Genomic DNA, 15,884 nt, shown 5'->3' with positions numbered 1-15,884 from the left:
ACAAGATGGAAAGCACAGAATCCAAGCATATTATACAAAATGATACATACACATTCAAAGGTCTGTATATAACACACCCTGCATGTCTGCACACTAAAATAAATGCAGGACAAATCCATACACATCAACTGAACAGACAAATGAATGGATGCAGTAGCCTCCCTGCAGCCTTGTATTACACACAGTATACCGCACAAACATCATAAGAGGCCAAATTCGTCAAAAAACGAACCCAAAAAAACCCAAATTCCTCTGCCACCGCAGGACATATTTAACCAAAATTGAAAGCACACATACTAACTAAAATAATTCAACACATATTGGTCCCTCAGCAGCCGACCACTGTCGTCATCAGGGAAGATTGCCGGATTGTCCCAGTCCATGGCTGGTGGCACTCTGGGGGCCCTCTCCTTCCTCAGGCAGGCCACATTGTGGAGGACAGCACAAGCCACAGTAATATCACATGCCCTAACAGGGCTGACCCTTAATTTGTGAAGGCAGTGAAAGTGTGCCTTCAGGAGGCCAAAGGTCATTTCAACTCTGGCCCTGGTCCTGGCATGGGCATGGTTGTAGGCCTGCTGTGCTTCCTGGGGGTCTGTGAAAGGTGTCAGGAGAAAAGGCTGGCAGCCATACCCCCTGTCTCCCAGCAACACACCAGAGAATTCACCTGTCAACACAAAATCTCATCATTACTACCTCATAAACACAGTGATATTCTTGACACAGCCATGATGGTTATAAATAGGGGTTGTGTGGCTTACCTTGTGATAGATTTCAGAGGCCCGAAAGATTCTGGAGTCATGGACTGAGCCAGGCCATTTTGCCACAACATTGCTGATCACACAGTCAGCATTGCAGACCATCTGAAATCATAAGATGAGGAATATTACACCAATCAATGCACATCACTGGCAATGCAGAGTGTTCGTCAATGGACAATATCAAAAAGTTATGTTCACCTGAACATTAATGCTGTGAAAGGATTTCCTATTCACAAAATCGGCCTCATGGGCACCTGAGGGGGCTTTTATCCTTATGTGTGTGCAGTCCACTGCACCAATGACATTGGGGAAACCTGTCACACAAAGTAATGAGTATCCTACTATGTGTTAACAGTTGTCCTGTAATTTGTAGATCCTCTTACCTGCAATCCTATAGAACTCCTCTTTGATGTCACAGAGTCTTCTGTGGCCAGGGAAGGAGATGAAGACATCTGCTAATGCTTTGATAGCCAGACACACACTCCTTATTGTGCGGCAAATTGTGGCCTTGTTCAGCTGTTCTGCATCCCCCACTGAGTACAGGAAGGCTCCACTAGCAAAAAAGCGCAAGGCCACACAAACCATTTGCTCCACACTCAGTGCATGGCTCCGTGCAGTGCGGTGCTTAATCCTGGGACCCAGTAGTCTGCATAGATACCTGATGCCATCTGCAGAAAACCTGTATCTTTCATATAGATGGTCATCAGGGAAGGCCAGTGGGTCCAACCGGTCCCTGAAGACCCTTTCTCGCCTGAAGGCTCTCCTCAGCACAAGTGCTTCTTCATCCACCACATCTCGCACGAATGGGCATGCCATTGTCAGAGCAGAAAGGAACACACAATTTTGGGCCTTCATATAGGCTAGTGGCCACACCTGGTGCTGGGGGGGTGGGCAAAAGAGGGCGATGCCTTATAACGATGACTTGGTTGTACTGATTGCTGGGAAAATAAAAAAAAACTTAGAAAGATGCCACCGTCCTGTGTGCTCACAATAAGAGCTCATATGTCATGGCTCACTTGACTTTACAAGAATATACCAAATTTTTATTTTGAGCTGTGTCATCTTCTTGGAGCTGGGGGAGGAAAGAAAAATAATGATTAATACATTTGTGTTACAGTTAGCATACAGTGTACATTGAAGGCATATCTCACCTCCCTCTCAAGGTTTTTTATTTCAAGGTCCAGTTTCCTAATTGTCCTCTTTTTTATTTCGAACTCCAGTGCAAGATTTTCCATCTTTTTCTTCTTGTACTGAATGTCTATGTCTGCCAGTTCTATTTGGCGCCGGAGGTGGTTGCCATACAACTTTCTGATAGCTTGTGAGCTCTGTGAACACAATACAATTAGCGCAGCTGGAATTTGGCAGGATGTGGTGTCCTTTTATTAATACGCACTATGTTGCCAGGCTGGTTTTCCCACTGTATAGCATCTGGGTCCTGTAAAAGAAATTAGATTTTTTGATTTTGTTGGCTCCTCACCATTGTAGAGTAAATAGTACTTTCACAGTCTTAACATGATACCTCATGCCTTCTGGAATCCAGAGAGATGGTCTCCTCCTCATCATCGTCTCCATCATGTGCTGTTGCTGCTGCACTGGGGCCTTCACCCTATCACATTTAATCGGATTCATATTGAAGCTAGTAGACAAGACATGCCAGGCCTACAGTATGCCTTTGATGGAGTACTCACTGGATCTGGTCTGGTGCTTATGCTGGTGGCTCTAACAGGAACACAGTGCTGCCAGACACTGCAAGGCAATAGGTAAACCAAAGTCAGACAGTCCAAATTGATTCAATATGAATGTGGTTGTATCCCATGTAGAGATGGAAGGACATACCTTGAATGAAGCGGGTGGCATCTTGGGAGGAACCTATGCTCGTCTCTTTCCCCCCAGGGATCCCCTCTAAGACGGGCCTGCCTTTATTTAGCTCCAAGGCCATGTCCTCTGCTGGGGTAAGGTCAGCCTTTGGTGACCCACCACCCGTGCCTTGTCTGTGGGTATTCTTTTTCACTGCTAAAACAGTACAGACAATGTGTGAGCAGGCACCTTCTGGGTACAATATATGCTTGTGCTTTGTTAAATATTAGTCAGGGACCATACCATTCTGCAGAATGTTCTTGTATTTGATTTTGACCTGCTGCCATGTCCGTTTTGGCCCGTTCATGTTTAATCTACACACACACACACACACACACACACACACACACACACACACAATGGAGTCACACTGCAAAAAATTACTTGGTATTTTTGTCTTGTTTTCAGTAAAAATATCAATATCAATATCACACTTTATACAGTGTGATGGAGTTACTTTACACAATTTCACTCATATCTGCAGTGCATTTCAATAAAACATTTAACCGTTTCATAATTACAGTACAACTGCATTTTTGGAGATGTGAATTAAATATTTGAATTGTAATTGTGATGTTTCAGCGGAGCGGTGAGTGTGTAATTGTGCACTACTTACGCATTCAGGCGGTCTGCAATACTTTGCCACGCTTTTTCTCTTTGCTTTATCACTGTGGCGGTGTTGCCTTTCTTCTTAATTATATCTTTTACCTCCTCGTATGCCTCCATGAGGATTTGTGCTTCCGACGGGGAAAAGTACGCGGCTCTAGTTGCCATGGTAAATCAGTTAATCTGTGATCTGTGGCGGGGTCTATTTGAGTGAGCCGTGAGCGCGCACCTATCCAGGATTGGTTTCACCTGGTTAATGAATCCGTGTCTGCTCATCCTGGCTTGGTCTTTGTGCAACCAATTAAGCCTGGACGCACATGTTTTGGCTTCATTGAGCTCAGCTGAGTCATTTATCCCGGATGTCTTAATTCTACTTTTGTGCAACAGGCCCCAGGATAATGCCTCGTATCGCCATGACATGCTCAAGAAATACAATTCCAGTGGAGAGTGCACGCGCACCTGAGACACCACGCCCAGAATATGTCATTCAATGAGATAACATTCACACCTCATACTTGACCCTGGCTGTCCCGTCTTCATTTCGTGCTGAAGCGGATAGTTTCTCATCCATCTACACCCACTGTCACGAAGCACTCTACGGGAATCCCCTTAGTTTCACTTCCATTTTAGCTTACTATATAAAATTATTCACTTCTTTTCTGGATCATCATCTTCATTGCTGTAGTTCTACAAATATGTTTTTTCAACTCGTCTGCATTCTAGGTATGTTGTAATTTCTATTAAACAATGACTTTGATATCAGTCTAACTGCAGACTCACCCGAAATGATGATTTACCTTGTGTTTGTCTATAGCTGCCTACTTGCAAGGTGGGCTTACACAGGATAAGCCTACACAAGAGGTGAAGTCAGTTTGTGGAGAGGACTCAATTCTAAAATGTAAAGCAATACGTAAGCCTGGTGTCCAGTACCGGGCGGTGAGGTGGTACAAGGTAAGCTTTCTATTATTATAATAGCACAAATGTGGTGTTTTGAACCATGCAATATATGTTTAAAAAAATATACAGCACTGGTCCTAGACCAGCAACTTGTCTCAGAGAATTTTGTATTATTCTGTACGTAAATCCATGAAACTCCATTTAGTGTGATATGTTTGTTTGTTATGGTTACATAAGACAGATGGTTACTAAAGGCTAAAACTAAAGGAGGGGGGTTGGTCGGAGTGGATAGGTGGGCATACAATGTAAATATTTAGCAAATCAAAGGTTGCGAGTTTGAATCTCATCAGGGACAACTTCAGCATTTTAGCAACTTTTTAACTACTTAGCATGTTAGCTAACCCTTCCTCTAACCTTAACCATTTTAGCTAACCCTTCCTCTAACCTTAACCATTTTAGCTAACCCTTCACCTATAACCTTAATATTTGTAGCTAACCTTTCCCCTAACCCTAACTCCTAAACTTAACCCTAACCTTAACCCCTGAGCCCTAGCCTAGTTAACATTAGCTATAGTAGCTAGAATTCGTAACATATCATACTTTTTGCAAATTCATAATATATTTTAAGTCTAGCAAATTCGTAACATATTATAGGAATTGTAATTTGTAACATATCATACAAAATGGGTAATGGACATCCACAAATTATTACATACCATACAAAATGTAACATATGATACATATCATACAGATTTACGTAAAGAATAATATGACATTCTCTAAGGTTAAGCAGGTTAAGACCAGCTGTTAGGGGCATAAAGTAACCTCACACCCTCTTCTTGCAGCTGGGTGAGAAGCCCTATAATAAGGAGTCTGGTCTATTGATGAAGAGGCTATCACCTAACAGCACCACCCTACGGTTCGCAGGTTTGGAGCGTGAAGTGGAACTTTTGGCTGACGATTCTTTCGATATCTTCCTGCCCAATGTAACGGCTGTTGATAGTGGGAGGTACAAGTGTCTCCTGGCAGCACCTGTAGGAGAGCAGAACCAGGAGGGGCACGTTCACCTCAGAGTGACAGGTGAGTGGGTTCTACTCTCAATGTGTGCTTGTTTTGGTATGTAAGCAAACTGTATACTGCATGTGGTTGTTTCTAAATTGGAGCCAGAGAAAGTTAATCTTTTAAAACATTTCCAGTGAGGCTCAAGGATTTGTGGATACTTGTTTTGCAGGTTGCCTTGAGTCCACATACCAATCAGAAGAAATTGATACCATTCTAGTTCTTTCCATTGTGGGGATTGTGGCGGCATTGCTGATATTCACCATCAGCTATGTGAGTTACTACACTGTCAGCTGTTCCTCTGAGTTATTTGTTTTTTTTAAACAGATGAAAGAAACTAACATTTTATGGTGATGGTTTCCATGTATTTCATTTTCCTTATTTACTTAATAATGCTAATCTTTACCATAGGTCATCCTAAGGAATATGTTATTGCAAAGGAGTAAGAAGTATCCACAAGAACCACTTCTAGATGCACCCCTTGAGAAGAAAGATTTAATGTTGATTTACACTCTGGGGCCAAACTGGTCATTACAGGGTTCCATAAAGCATGTCTTTGTGTGAGACCCTGTTCTGCTAGTTTGGGCTCATTGTATACTTGAATGTGAAGAGGAAACACAGAGAAAGACTAGAGCCCATTTGAAGCTGAGCAAGGAGCCTAAGAGTCATGTCTACTTTCCAGAGAGTTCATGTCTAGAGCAGAGGGAGGCAGACAAACCTCTGGACGATCCTGTAGAACTAATTGTGTAGGCATGACTGCAGCATTCAAGAGCCTGTGATGCGCAAGGAGCAGGGCCTGGTGAAAGGACCCCACGATCTAAGCCCCAAGATCAAACCCCAACAAGGAGCTTCAGGAAAGGGAGAATAAATAATTAATGATAAGGCGTGTGGGGTTCTGAGAATATGAAATATACTTATTCATGTCACTGAGGGAGCAAGGGTAATGTATAACGTTTACATTATATCAGGGATCCTATGGTTATCTGTAGGAGGAAGGTATATAGTGTGTGCAATTAAGCTTGGAATGTGCTGAGTGCAGGGAAGCGATCACATATGGCAGGCATTGATAAGGGGAGAGAGCCATGGATTAGTGATGAAGGGGGTCGAGGTCAGGTCAGGTCAGGTCACGTTAAGGGACAAAGAAAAGTTTATGGCCATATTACTTAGTTTCCTGCCCAGCAGTAAAGATACAATCAGATGGGTAGGAGGAGACTCAGCCTAAGAGAAAGGGTTAAATATCAGTGCTTGTGTGAAAATCTTTTTGTCTAATGCAGCTGTATTGATCCTCTGGGAAGAATAAACTTGGTAAAGCTTTCATAGTGTCATTGAGTTTTTACTCTGAAAATTAGAACCTAATAGGGGTCATTCTGCAGGGTCTTTCCATGGCGATGTTGGGGTTAATTCCATTTACATTTCAGTCAACCCAGTCAATTGAAGTTTCAGTAATTGGAAGTTGAAATTGATTTTGAACTGGAAGATTATCAATGTGTACTGCATTGAATTTCATGCCTAATTAAAATCCTTTATTGACAAGTATTGAAATGGTATTGATCTGAGCACTGTTCAATGGGACTCATCCGTGTTGGAAGGATTTGGTGGGACATGCTGGACTCTGCACAGAGAGATGAAATCAACCAAGACTGCATTCCATCTGAGCCAAGCAAAGCTCTCAATTAACTCTAATTTTCAGGAATTATCGATAACTTTTAGTTATTTTGTGAGGTCAAAACAGTATATACTTTTTTTATGCAGAACCAAAAAAAAAAAATGTTATCCAAGCAATACAAAAGTGGTCTTTGGTGAATATTGGCAAAAAGTAACTCACAGAAAATAATCTTTGTAAAAATCTCTATCCGGTTTTTGAATATGATCAGCAATTCTGTGTATACGTTGAACATAAAGAAGACATGTAAATAATTGTAATGTACTGTATCTGACGTACATGTGCTATGTGTTCTTAGATAAATGTTATTTAACTTTTTCTTAAGACGAATCTTCACTTTTTTAGTCACCACAGTAGTGATGTTTCTCTTAGAAAAGTTGATTGTTACTCAGAATATTTCATGTTATTAAGATAAATTATTTACCTTACCATTTTACAGAGGCTTACAAACTAGATACATAACAATTTTTCTGCATAGTATACTGTTTGAGGTGCTAAATGGCTGGCAACACATCTATACCTATTTCATACAACACATTCTGTCATATTTTATACTAGTTATATACTGGTCCTTGACACGAGTCATTTCCATCACTTGTAATGTGCACATTTTAAAAGGGATGATCCCAATTATCCTCAAGGGCTGACACAGTGATAGCTGAAATATGATATTTTTGGATAGCTGTTTTAATTGTTAAATCCATAAATACCTCTTCACTAATCTTTTGAGTGACAACAGTTCTGTGAAGTCTCTGTCATTGTCATCGACAATCACATTACCCCAAACACATTATAAGATAACAACATCACACAGCATAAAATGGAAGCTAGGTTACATGTGATCTAAACAACATTGAAAATGAAAATCTTTTAGAAAAATGACATTTCATGTATCTTAAAAAAACGTAACTATAGAATAAATCAATATTTGTTTTTTATTGCATCACCATATCACAGGACAGATTTGATATAAGGAGTGCATGGATTCGGGTCATATACAATAACAGTGACCTTTTTTCACATCAACTGTGTGATCATTGCACTCAACACATTATTGCACAATAATAATAAGTGTAACAGAATTAAAGAGTGCAAATGCAAAGCATCTGACCTAAAAAACGTGCTTATTTGCGGCTCATGAAATACTAGTGTGTATCAAATGACATCTGTCAGCTAATTTAAAAAAAAAAAAAAAACTGATATTTGGTAAGTCTCCATGAAATGTACAAAGTGATACAGTGAGGGAAATTAAAATGCAAATCAATTTATAAAATTTTTGACGTGTTTTTCTGGATTTTGTTGTTATTCTGTCTCTCACTGTTCAAATAAACCTACCATTAAAATTATAGACTGATCATTTCTTTGTCAGTGGGCAAACGTACAAAATCAGCAGGGGATCAAATACTTTTTTCCCTCACTGTATCAACCTATTCAGTCAGTCACTTGTCTCTAAGCTTATTGTCTGATAGGGATAAGTGTAGCTTGTAACTTCAAAAAGAAATGTATTTCTGTACCAATAATAAATTGCAGAGTAGATAGTGGACAGTATAAAAATATGTTAAATGTTTTTTTAATCCTTACTAATTTTGACACAGGTTAAGTGAGTATCTTCCTTATAACACAACAGCATTAGGATTTCAGACCAGTAACTCTCCAATTACCAGTTAATTTAATCACTTCCAAGTCCAAGATGAACCAATTAATCTTGAGAGCTTTCTGTTACTGCTCGGCATCTCTAACATCTATAGTGCCTTCTGAAAGTATTCCTACCCCTTCATTTATTCCAAATGTTGTTGTGTTACAGCCTGAATTCAGAATGGATTAAATAAAAACATTTATCTCACCCATTTACACACAATACCCCACAATCACAAAATGAAAACATGTTTTTAGTATAAATAAAAAATTATAATACAGAAATCTCAAATTTACATAAGTATTCACACCCCTGAGTCAATAGATGTTAGAATCACCTTTGGCAGTGGTGAGTCTGTCTGGGTAAGTCTCTTAAGAGCTGTGCACACCTGGATTGTACAATATTTGCACATTATTATTTTTTAATTCTTCAAGCCCTGTCAAATTGGTTGTTGATCATTGCTAGACAGCCATTTTCAAGTCTTGCCATAGATTTTCAAGTCGATTTAAGTCACAACTGTAACTAGGCCACTCAGGAACATTCAATGTCGTCTTGGTAAGCAACTCCAGTGTATATTTGGCCTTGTGTTTTAGGTTATTGTTCTGCTGAAAGATGAATTTGTCTTCCAGTATCTGTTGGAAAGCAGACTGAGACAGGTTTTCCTCTAGGATATTGCCTGTGCTTACCTCTATTCCGTTTATTTTTATCCTAAAAAACTCCTTAGCCCTTGCTGATGACAATCATACCCAAAACATGATGCAGCCACCACCATGCTTAAAAATATGAAGAGTGGTAATCAGTGATGTGTTGTGTTGGATTTGCAGCTAACATAATGCTTTGTATTCAGGACATCTAATGCTTTCACATTAGACAATCTGACATTAGATCTATTATGGAACATTGTTGTAGAATTCAGACTGCTGTCACATAGGCCACATTTAGCCAGAAGCATACCACCCTGCATACCACTGCTAAATTACCTCTGACGATAAGCAGAGTTGGTCCCTGGATGCTGCTGAACAGGTTTTGGAAGGTCAATGCCCCAGGGCAGTGATTGGGGATATTGCCATGTGTAGGGTGCAGTCTTTGGGATAGTTAAATGGGTGTCCAGACTCTCTGTGGTCACTAAATATCCCATGGTACTTATTGTGTCCTGGCTAAATTCCCAATCTGCCCCCCCCCCCCCCACACACACACACAAATGTAAATATTCCCAGGTTGTTACTGTAAATGAGAATGTATCCTCAGTCAATTTACCCTGTAAAAAAAAAAGAGGGATAAGTGGTTTTCAACCAGGGGACGTAGGAACCCCAGGGGAGAGGGACCCAGAGCTTTTAGGAGCCCTTGAAAATATAAGGAGGAAACTAAGAAATAGAAAATCACAAACTAAAGTTTGACATGCATTAAAATATGAAAAACAATGTTCAATTTTATATAGTGAGTGTCAACAATTAATATCAATCAGACAGTTTACTCTTAAAAATTGTATCTCTAATGTAGGTGGACCCCAGACAAAAAAAAAAAATGTAGTAAGTAAGCCTTGGCCAACTAAGCAGAGCCCTAATGCCCATGGGGGACCCCAGATTTTCTTTCTGTTTTAAGGGGCCTCCGAAAAGAAAAGATTGAGATGCCCTGGCCCTTTGGGAAAAGATCAGGCAATGATTTGACTTTTTATTCAAATACCTGTGCTGTGAGGGAGAACTGACTATACCGAGATAAAATGTAAATGAACATTTTGGTGGACCTTTAAAAGAATACCAGTGACTCGACTCCTGCCAGGGGCAGACCCTGCTGGGGGAATTCTAGATCTTGGTCCAGTGCGTGGAGAGCACAGCCGACCCTGGTCCAGAGCAAGGGGAATTCCTCGGCTGACACCTTTTAAATATGGCGAAGATGTAAATTATTACATTTTCTTATAAACACAGACCTATAGGATTTTTTTATATGCAGTCACACATAGACAACATACCCTCGTCGCGATTGCGCACGGGGAAATATGAGGAGTATCTGATTGGTGCGCGAGACTGTAGCAGCCTAGTGGTTTCGATACATTTTTCTTATCAAAATAAGGTCCATGTTAAAGTTATAGTCTGAAATATATTACATAGAGACCATAACTATGTCTCATTTCAATTGCGTTTTACGTTGCCTTTCCTACTTACCAAAAACGTTTCATCAAAGGCAAGAGCTCCATGTTTGATGCTTGACGAATTAATCAATAAATGCGGGGCGTGGAAATAGGACAGTCAACAGATTTACTGCAGTCAAAGATTATAGATTTTCTGACAAAACACATGTCTCTCCGCTCTAACAATGGTAGTTGGCTCCCGCCTCTATTTTATTTGGATTGGTGGACACGTCTCATTATTGTATCAATATTTTTGAATATTCGATGAGGGTTGTATTGAATGGAGAGAGATGCTACGCTACTAGCCTCAGACATGAATATGCATATTCACCTCGAGACTCCGATATAAAGTATTTTTTCTCAAAGTTGCCGGGATGTCACGTGTCCTACTTATATTAGTACACTTGTAACAACTTAACCATTAAGAAAGTATTTATATTCGATCAAGCCATTTTGTCTACCACTAGGTAGGTTGACATTTCCTTTTAGGGCTAACAAGTCTTTATGTCCTCCCTTCCACCTTTGTTTTTAGACTGCTCTCTAACTGCAGTTACATTGCAACATTACTGCAGTTATACTGCTCTCTAACTGCAGTTACATTGCAACATTACTGCAGTTATACTGCTCTCTAACTGCAGTTACATTGCAACATTACTGCAGTTATACTGCTCTCTAACTGCAGTTACATTGCAACATTACTGCAGTAAAAAAAACGGTGTTATTTTGGACGCAGTATTTGGAGCATACTGCAGTTATACTGCTCTCTGACTGCAGTTACATTGCAACATTACTGCAGTAAAAAAAAGGTTATTTTGGAAGCAGCATAATGCAGTAATACTGCACTCTGACTGCAATCTTTTTCGTAAGGGCTGTCCAACAAGGTTCGTCTTGTCATTTGCCTTCTATTTTCCAGTTTGTGTGCACAGCAGGTATATGAAGGATGCTGAAGATGCAAGGTCAAAATGCGGTGATGATTCGGTTCTTTACCTGGGGTCAGGCACTGGTCAGTGAGGTGGTACAAGGTAAACTACTTTGTGTTACTCTTTTCCAGGGCCTGCTAATGCTGACTAAAGCCCTGGATCAGAGACCTCAGGGCCGGCCTCTCATTAGGCAGGATTAGACGGATTGACGAAGGCAACCATATCTGAGCTAAACTGACCAAGACGCACCTCCAACAACACATAAAACCTCACATAATTATGAGACACCATATTAAAATAGAGACACCAAACCATCTTTCACATTTTCAGGCTATCCTAACTTCCAATTCTTAACAACTTTAATCAACTATAACTATATACATTTGCATAAATTAGCACTAAATCACTCACCAACAGTAACTCTTGAACCATTAAGCTAGAGACACCAAACCAACTTTCACAGGTTCTGGCTATCCTAACTTCAAATTCTTAGAAACGTTTAATAACTATATAAATTAACATAAAACAACTCAGCAACAGTAACTATTGAACTGTTCAAGCTAGAGACACCAAACCAAACCAATCACTATATATATATATATATATTTATTTTTTTACAGCTACCTACTTTTTAAAATATAACCAGTCATTACCATTACTACTGCAGTCAGTACCACTACAATAACTTTTTTCAAAACCATAAATACTTTAAGCAAGTTAGCAAGCACACCACATTTTCTTCAGGAAATGTACTTTTCCAGTATTGTAGGCCGCCTTTGTCTGGCCACTTAATCATATCAATCTTCGTCCACTCTTTCCTCCATCTAAAGACAGCAGAACTCATAACTTTTATGTTCCCAGCCAATTTAACCTCAGGTTTGTCTCCTGCTGTCCTGGTGAGCAAAATGTGTCTTGAGTTAATTCATTTTAGCAATTGAACCATGGAACTTGATTTAACTACTATTTGACTATCTGCCTTTTGCTGTTTTTCTGGAGATCTTTGGCTGATCACACATAAGTGGCTCATACTAGTGATTTACAATCTGGTATGTCCTCAGTACTCATTGTAATCTTCATTATTGAAACTACAGCACTGGCCCCAGACCAGCTGTGAAGGGCATAAAGTAACCTCACATCCTCTTCTTGCAGCTGGGTGAGAAGCCCTATAATAAGGAGTCTGGTCTATTGATGAAGACGCTATCACCTAACAGCACCACCCAATGGTACGCAGGTTTGGAGCGTGAAGTGGAACTTTTGGCTGATCATTCTTTTGATATCTTCCTGCTCAATGTAACGGCTGTTGATAGTGGGAGGTACAAGTGTCTGTAGGAGAGCAGAACCAGGAGGGGCAGGTTCACCTCAGAGTGACTGCTGAGTTTGTTCTTATCTCATTGTGTGCTTGTTTTGGTATGTAAGCAAACTGTATACTGCATGTGGGTGTTTTAAATTTGACCCCCCAGAAAGTTCCTCTGTGCTGATATATACTCAGTGTATTAGTTTCCAGTGTATTATTACTTTTTCATTCGCAGGTTGCCTTGACAATAAGTCCACAGACCAATCAGAAGAAAGCAATACCATCCTAGTTCTTTCCATTGTGGGGCTTATGGCAGCATTGCCCACCATCAGCTATGTGAGTTGTCCACTGTCCTCTCATTCAATGGTGATAGGTTCAATGTATTTCACTTTCCGTTTTTTAAATATATTTTTTACAAAAAAATGATTATTTTTATCATAGGTAACCGTTACAAATATGTTAATACAAAGGATCAAGAAGAATCCATAAGAACAACTTCTAGATGCACCCTTTGAGAAGAAGGATTTAATGTTGATCTACACTCTGGGGCCAAACTGGTCTGGACAAGCTTCCTTAAAACATGATGTCTGTGTGTGAGATCCTGTTCAGCTAGTTTGGGCTCATTGTATACTTGAATGAGGAATGGCAGAGAAAGACTAGTGAACTTTTGAAGCTGAGCAAGGAGCCTAAATGTCATGTCTACTTTCTGGAGAGTTCACCTCTAGAGCAGAGGGAGGCAAACAACCCTCTGGCCGGTCCTGTAGAACCAATATGTGTAGGCATTCCAAAGAAATAAAACAGAAACTGTAGCCTACACCCTTTCTGATAAATTGAAAGTATCAGGGCCATTATGACAAACTTACACAGAATGAAAGTTAAAGTGAGAGCTTAGTCTGTAAAATAAAAGAGAAACCACGGCTCCCCATCCATTATAGAGTCATTAAGTTAGTAAGTGGTGGCTAAAATAAGAGAGGAATGACATATGAGAGGTATGAAGTATGACAAAAAAAAGAATAGGTTGTGTTTTGTAAGAATGCAGTGATAGCATTCTTTTGTAATTAAGGTATAGCCAGGCTGTAACGATGTGCGCTGAGAGTCGGGAAGCAAGTTCAGGGAGTGAGTGTTTTAATAAATAAACGCAACATAATACAAAATAAGAAACACGAACAACGCACAGACATTAGTACGAGAATATTGCAGACATGTAAACATGTATTGTTATATTAAGTTCAAAGTGTCCATACGAATTCGTAACTGATCCCTGGTGGTCTAGTGGTTAGGATTCGGCGCTCTCACCGCCGCGGCCCGGGTTCGATTCCCGGTCAGGGAACATACTGTTTTCCTTTGAACAGAAAAGTATTAACGGTTTGCACTAACATCTCTTTATAAAGTACATTTTATTTTAACAGGTAAGTTGACTGAGAACACGTTCTCATTTGCAGCAACGACCTGGGGAATAGTTACAGGGGAGAGGAGGGGGATTAATGAGCCAATTGTAAACTGGGGATTATTAGGTGACCGTGGTGGTTTGAGGGCCAGATTAGGAATTTAGCCAGGACACAGGGGTTAACACCCCTACAATAAGTGCCATGGGATCTTTAATGACCTCAGAGAGTCAGGATACCCATTTAACGTCCCATCCAAAAGACAACACCCTACACAGGGCAGTGTCACTATTGGGATATTTTTGTTAGACCAGAGGAAATAGTGCCTCCTACTGGCCCTCCAACAGCATCTGGTCTCCCTTCCAGGAACTGACCAGGACCAACCTTGCTTAGCTTCAGAAGCAAGCCAGCAGTGGTATGCAGGGTGGTATTACATCAGTGTTCTCTTTATAAAGTACATTTTATATCAGTGTAGGCTGCTGAAGGGAGGACAGCTCATAATCATGGCTGGCATGGAGCAAATGGAATGGCATCAAACTATGTGTTTGATGTATTTGATACCAATCCACTGATTCCGCTTCCAGACATTACCACGAGCCTATCCTCCCAAATAAAGGTGCCACCAACCTCCTGTGTTTTATGTTTAAGCGATTTTATTTTTATTTATTTCACCTTTATTTAACCAGGTAGGCAAGTTGAGAACAAGTTCTCATTTACAATTGCGACCTGGCCAAGATAAAGCAAAGCAGTTCGACACATACAACGACACAGAGTTACACATGGAGTAAAACAAACATACAGTCAATAATACAGTATAAACAAGTCTATATATGATGTGAGCAAATGAGATGAGATAAGGGAGGTAAAGGCAAAAAAAGGCCATGGTGGCAAAGTAAATACAATATAGCAAGTAAAACACTGGAATGGTAGATTTGCAATGGAAGAATGTGCAAAGTAGAAATAAAAATAATGGGGTGCAAAGGTACAAAATAAATAAATAAATTAAATACCGTAGGGAAAGAGGTAGTTGTTTGGGCTAAATTATAGGTGGGCTATGTACAGGTGCAGTAATCTGTGAGCTGCTCTGACAGTTGGTGCTTAAAGCTAGTGAGGGAGATAAGTGTTTCCAGTTTCAGAGATTTTTGTAGTTCGTTCCAGTCATTGGCAGCAGAGAACTGGAAGGAGAGGCGGCCAAAGAAAGAATTGGTTTTGGGGGTGATTAGAGAGATATACCTGCTGGAGCGTGTGCTACAGGTGGGGAATGCTATGGTGACCAGCGAGCTGAGATAAGGGGGGACTTTACCTAGCAGGGTCTTGTAGATGACATGGAGCCAGTGGGTTTGGCGACGAGTATGAAGCGAGGGCCAGCCAACGAGAGCGTACAGGTCGCAATGGTGGGTAGTATATGGGGCTTTGGTGACAAAACGGATTGCACTGTGATAGACTGCATCCAATTAGTTGAGTAGGGTATTGGAGGCTATTTTGTAAATGACATCGCCAAAGTCGAGGATTGGTAGGATGGTCAGTTTTACAAGGGTATGTTTGGCAGCATGAGTGAAGGATGCTTTGTTGCGAAATAGGAAGCCAATTCTAGATTTAACTTTGGATTGGAGAATGGTGTCGTCTACGTAGAGGTGGATCAGAGACTCACCAGCAGCAAGAGCGACCTCATTGATGT

The 15,884-nt window shown here is 40.4% G+C and overlaps 1 protein-coding gene and 1 non-coding gene across 2 annotated transcripts; both read left to right on the top strand.

The window, feature by feature from the left end:
* Positions 1-3,609: 3,609 nt before the first annotated feature.
* Positions 3,610-7,020, top strand: LOC109901919 (CD83 antigen-like). Its single transcript, XM_020497931.2, has 5 exons — positions 3,610-3,947; positions 4,039-4,175; positions 4,967-5,201; positions 5,353-5,453; positions 5,592-7,020. Exons 1-5 carry the CDS (start codon positions 3,920-3,922, stop codon positions 5,742-5,744), a joined length of 654 nt encoding a protein of 217 aa, XP_020353520.1. The 5' UTR covers positions 3,610-3,919; the 3' UTR covers positions 5,745-7,020.
* A 7,059-nt stretch (positions 7,021-14,079) lies between these two features.
* Positions 14,080-14,151, top strand: trnae-cuc (transfer RNA glutamic acid (anticodon CUC)). Its single transcript has one exon. It is a non-coding gene; the product is annotated as a tRNA-Glu (tRNA).
* The last annotated feature ends 1,733 nt before the right edge of the window (positions 14,152-15,884 follow it).

This window comes from Oncorhynchus kisutch, linkage group LG2 (genome assembly GCF_002021735.2).
Source record: "Oncorhynchus kisutch isolate 150728-3 linkage group LG2, Okis_V2, whole genome shotgun sequence".
Classification (NCBI taxonomy): domain Eukaryota; kingdom Metazoa; phylum Chordata; class Actinopteri; order Salmoniformes; family Salmonidae; genus Oncorhynchus; species Oncorhynchus kisutch.
This window is presented reverse-complemented; position numbering and strand designations above follow the sequence as displayed.

Bases quoted from the DNA above. Each gene is read 5' to 3' on its own strand.
- LOC109901919 (XM_020497931.2), top strand. From the start codon at position 3,920: ATGTTTTTTCAACTCGTCTGCATTCTAG. The intron at 4,176-4,966 runs GTAAGCTTTCTA...CTCTTCTTGCAG, and splicing joins GGGCGGTGAGGTGGTACAAG to CTGGGTGAGAAGCCCTATAA. The intron at 5,454-5,591 runs GTGAGTTACTAC...TCTTTACCATAG, and splicing joins TGATATTCACCATCAGCTAT to GTCATCCTAAGGAATATGTT.